Below are 5,606 nucleotides of genomic sequence, written 5' to 3'. Positions count from 1 at the left end.
TATATATATATATATATATATATATATATATATATATATATATATACACGCGACAACTTTCGTTTGATCAAAGAGGCTACGTTGTGACTGCCAATGAAACCCGCCCTGCAGTCTTCTTAGTGCGACCTACTCTTATTCTGCGTCAGAGTTTTCGTAATTTTTATCGTAGTCACCTTCTATTTTTCCCGGGACGGCGAGAATTTAAACTATACGAGGGATCGGGAAAAAAAGACGCTCTTGAGACGATCTAGCGAAGTTTGTCCTTTGAAAAGAATGTTCCACCTTGTGTTTTCTTAGGTTGACGGTAGATTGAAGGAAAAATCATTCTTCGCAAAATTGATTGCGCAATGCGTCACGGAGCGATCGTAGAATCCAGGTTTTCCCGAAGTTTTATCACGTTACGGAATACCGCCTTTAGATAAACGTAGAGGACAAATTTACGTGATGTTAAGAGGAAAAACATTTATACAAACGTATACGAGTGTTTTCGGGCGAGGAGAGAGTACACACTTCAGGAATTCTGAAACTTTTCACTTCCGGAATGTTTTCGCTGATTAGCCGTTTTAACGAAAATCGACAAAGGAATTTCCGTTCTTAATAGACCTCGCGCTAAAGTTTTCTAATGCTTCTTCAGTATACTTGTTGTATCAAACCGTGCCTCAAAGACTCGAGTCTGAGAGTGCATATTGAAATCTTTATTAAAATCTTTTATCTGATCTGTAAGAAGTTCCTTCGGGATAAGTAGCCTACTTTTCTCGAAGTTGTTCGAGATTCCCGGGGGAGTCTTTTGACGATTTCCTTTCTTTCATTCTCTTCGGTCTCTCTTCCTTTCATTTTTTTTTAACAATTCCACTCGGTATTATCCCGCTGATACCCTCTATCGCAATCCACTATCGTATTCACGCACTTAACAATCGCATTTCATGCGAGCACTTGTGGCGAGTAATCCATTTGTGCGCGGTGAATTCTTATACCAGAAATTTCTCCTGCCACGCTTTTACAGTCGTGGAGGGCCGTCGTCGTCGTCGTCGTCGGAGGTGGCGGCATTTAACATTCTCTCAGCAAAAGCTTCGCGCCGCAATACGTAAAGCTTGAACTTCGCTGATACTTTGTTACGAAACACTGCAGGAATAATGCGATACTGTATCGGTAATAATAATTCGTTCACCGTTGCTACATTTGGCCGTGATCAGTGTGTGCGTCCTACGCTCGCAATACTCGCAAGAGCGATTAAGCTGTTTAAGTGCGACTTTGTACATCGTCATTGTGTGGATATCCAGGTATCGGGGGGCAAATGCGTTTACGCGTCGGGGGATTACGCGATTAACAATATGACTGCGATCGTGTGCGCTGGTATCGCGTGCGCTGCGTAATCTTCTGTCTAAGCGGTAGAATATTCAGAGCGAGATCTGCACATTTTACTGATTTAGAGATCGCTCGTGCAAATGCGATTTGCAGCTTTCCAGTCGAGGCCATAGTCACTAATATTTCAAGACCTGATTAATTTCTGATAAGAGATTACGTTGCTAATTATAATCTCATCCAATTTGTGTGTGTTACGCGCGAAAAGCAGTATGGTCGACCGGCATATAAATCTGCTTGTGTAAATCAGATTCGGTAGTAAAATATTCGGTAGAAAAATTAATTATGTGGTTTCACAGGACAATTGCTGAGTTATTAGCGTTGTAGCTGCAATAACGATATCTGGTTGCTCCAACCAGAGTATATATATTCATATAGAGTATATTTATATTCATACAGAGTATATTTATATTCATATTCATATTCATGGTAAATATTGTCCTAACAGACTTCTGGTTGTCACAACTATATCACACGCAATTGCATTGATGTAGTCAATATATATCAAAGTAATTGAATTATGTCAATCATACACTTTGCCATCATACACACATACTATATAACTAGGAGTGACGCTATCATAATTGCCGCTTACAACTAAATATTTCTGATTATGTTCATATCTTTTTTTCTGTACAATTTTCTTATTATTTTTTAAATTATAAAATTTACATATACGCAGTTAGAGTATTATTATTGTTAAATAATACTTATTGATCTGCTGTAATCGGATAATTCTCGATAGTTCCTAGTTTGTCTGTAAAATATAGACATGGATCATTACACAAGGGTATATAGTTAGTTTTGGTTAGCTGTATTGTTGTTGGATTAACAAACTTGATTTAACAAAATTTAATATTTATGTAGTCCTCGGTATACGACGAGATACGAGAGAGTGCTTCACTCCACCTCCCATTCATTATCGATCGTTCGCCAATTGATTCAGTGACGGTTCTCGCGGCAACACTCCGCTTGCCGATAGAACAGCGCTTTCGCGTCGAGCATTATTAATCAAACTTTGTGATAGAGTTAAAAATTCAGGAGTATCTCCCGCGTCATTCGGTTGAAATATGCAAACGCGATCTCGTCACGTCCAACATGCATAGAAATGTTGCGACCGCGGTCTATCCCGCCGAGGGAATCTCGGCTGTATTCGCGAGCTCTTCGAGTCCAAATCTTCTTTTTCTTTTTTTTCGCGGGAAAGCCCATCAGACTTTCGCGATGCGCGAGTTAACGACGCGCGGCAAGAATCGACGGAAGTGCGAGTGGGCGAATAAAACATTCGTGAGTCGCGCGCGCCTCGCGTGTTTCTGCGCGACTTGCCGACAGCGAACGGTACAGTCTGAATTTTCCATGAATTAGATAGAACGGTGGGCGCGGGGAATTTCACTTGCTCCGTGAACTGGATGGTTTAGTTTAACGGAAGCTCGAATACCGTTTCCTCGTGCGCGTTGCGTGATAGCAGATAAACAGGTAGAGACGGCAGCGTAATACGAAATCTGCGACTGCACTCTCGAAAATTTGGAAAGAAGAAGAAGGTATTACACTGCGATCGCTCCTGTACATTCAAACTCTCAGAGACAACGTTACCTATGTAATTTGTATATTGCATTACTATAATTACGAAAAGACGATTGAGCAAAAAAATTTTGATTGGTGCGTTTGTGCCCGATCGCATTGGAGTTTTAGTCCGACCGCTACCGGTATTTCCGCAAATCCGCTATCATGCCGACTTATGACGTTTTATAGATCGTTATAGCGGGCCGCTTCAACTTATCCATTATCGAGTCGTAACGGTGAATACCGGGAGCTAGAGAAACCGCAACCGCAGGTAGAGTTTCGTTCGCCACAGTTCGGAGAGGAACAGTCGTTTCCGTCGAATCCACTGCTTCCGGCGATATCATCGCCGAGCTTCGTACGAAATCGTTTGAAGCCTTAATGTTCTCTTGACACGCGACGTCAAATGCTGAGATGTAAGATGCTGCTATATGTTGCAGTCTTATCCTATGCTATACTATGTGATAAATTTAAATGAAACAGTAAAATATATGTCCGTCTCCTCGACGATTCACTGAGAAGTGGGTGATTATATCACTTGCCGTACCTGAGATCAAACAGCTATGCTTTTCACTCGTTTCTGATTGGGAATGAGAAGTGATAAAAAAGTAGGCTAATTAGGAAGTTAATTAGAAGATATACACTTTTTAGACTGTCATCTATTTTTGTTTTACTATTTATCTTATTATTTGTTCCCACATACTAATTTTTACTTTATCTTTAGTGTCTGTTCAATTTAACAAATTCTATTCACGCACAGGCACTTAAATCCATTCATTATGTAATTAATAGATATGTAAAATGACAAGTTTTGTCTCGTCGCAATATTTATTATATTATATGTTCTTTTTATTAGCTTTGGAAACGTAGAAACAGAATGTCTGACACAATACATTATATCAACGCTCGTACGCGAGTAGAACTTATGAAATTGAATAACACAGTTCTCTACCATTTTGTAAATAATTATAATTATTCCTTTAATTTTATGCACCACAGTAATGATATAAATCTCGCTGATATTATAACAAACGAGACTAACAAAGGAATTTGATCACGAATGAAGGAGTTTGCATGTTACTTGTGTGTCGTGTTTCTCCTTCTGATTTCATCTCTTTAACACTTTGCGATAACCCGGGCAGTTTAAGTTAGTAGCTAATAAACCTAGTTTTGGTATCAATGACATTAGCTGTTTCTATTGCAGTAATACATCGTAGCTAATTCTTTGTTCGCGTGCGAATACAGTCTCAATTTTGTAAAAACTTAGACACTGCTAGTGAGCTCTACCGCGAAACAAACTCTCGATTAGCGAGCGACGACGTGTTATCTTTCGATGGCGACAATGTCGATGATCCGATTATAAATCGCCTGAATGAGATGTATATACAGGGTTTCCCGATCACCTTCATAATCTCTCGTGAGGACGTAGAGCAGATTGAGATGAACACAAAAGTCCCATACCGTTTTGCGATATTTACAATAATAGTCGAAATATTAATTAAGAAAGAAGATTGGTGAATGATCACTCGCGATATGGTAGATGAGCTGCAGTAGCGCCGTCTGCCGTCGTATACTTATACATTAAGTCAAATTGAACAAAAAAGTCCTCTACCATTTTGCAAATGACCACATAGATTTTTAGATATTAATTATAGAAAATTTGTATATTATGATACACAATCATGTAACAATTTTCTTTAATTAATATCTAAAAATCTATGTGGTCATTTGCAAAATGGTAGAGGACTTTTTTGTTCAGTTTGACTTAATGTCTAAGTATACAGCGGCAGACGGTGCCACTGCAACTCATCTACCACATCGGGCGTGATCATTCACCAATCTTTTTTAATTAATATCTCGACTATTATTGCGAATATCGCAAAACGGCATGGGACTTTTGTGTTCATCTCAATCCGCTCTACGTCCTCTACGTCTTCACGAGAGATTGTGAAAGTGATCCAAGACATCCTGTATAGCTGATCTTGTTTATTTGTAGAGAGGGAGGTCTGGTATGAAGCGGCGACGAGGGAGATTGAGACGCGGATCAGGGCGGCTGCGAGTTCCAGCATCAGCGGCACGACGCCGCCGTCCGGAGTGGCGCGTGGTGTCGTCCTCTTCGTCGGCGACGGCATGGGGATGAGCACCCTCACAGCCGCGAGGATCCTCTCGGGTCAACGTCACAAAAACCCGGGCGAGGAAACGCAGCTAGCGTGGGACACTTTTCCGGCGGTGGCGTTGGCGCGGGTGAGTGCAAAAACAACATAATTTTTCCCTCTTCTTCTTCTCATTCTTCTGTTCACATGATTTTTTTGTCTTCTTTTTTTGATCCGCGTTGCGGTGACGCCACATGTAAAACCGATGCTTTACGTGCACCAAATTTCTTGGGAGCTATTGACTCGGAGCAGACAAATTGTCGGTTCGGTCGCGGTGCACGTAAGACCGACGTTTTACATGCGCCAAATTTGCGGTGAACCGAAAATTGGAAAATATTCTCCCTAATAACGAAGGGACAATTTTCACGAAGCGAAATACACATGCGCGAGCGTAGTATAGGTGATAATCGTGTAACAAGAGAATGTCGCGCGAAACTTTAATTAACAGTGCTCCGCGTTTTGCGCGTCTACGGTCTTGTGCGCTACTTTACAACAGATATATATATATATATATATATATATATATATATATAT

At 40.4% G+C, this 5,606-nt stretch overlaps 1 protein-coding gene across 4 annotated transcripts in view; it reads left to right on the top strand.

The window, feature by feature from the left end:
• Positions 1 to 5,606, top strand: part of LOC116844708 (alkaline phosphatase-like) — a 204,733-nt gene that overhangs the window by 28,462 nt on the left and 170,665 nt on the right. For all 4 annotated transcript variants that reach the window (XM_032816604.1, XM_032816600.1, XM_032816605.1 and 1 more), the window contains exon 2: positions 4,916 to 5,163. In XM_032816604.1, coding sequence (XP_032672495.1) covers positions 5,050 to 5,163 — 114 coding nt within the window. In that variant the 5' untranslated portion in view covers positions 4,916 to 5,049. The remainder of the gene's footprint in view (positions 1 to 4,915; positions 5,164 to 5,606) is intronic.

Source organism: Odontomachus brunneus, unplaced genomic scaffold (assembly GCF_010583005.1).
Source record: "Odontomachus brunneus isolate Ranch 3 - 2012 unplaced genomic scaffold, Obru_v1 Obru_scaffold_045, whole genome shotgun sequence".
In the NCBI taxonomy this organism is placed as follows: Eukaryota; Metazoa; Arthropoda; class Insecta; order Hymenoptera; family Formicidae; genus Odontomachus; species Odontomachus brunneus.
Note: the sequence above shows the minus strand (reverse complement) of the source record. Positions and strands in the feature narration are given on the sequence as shown.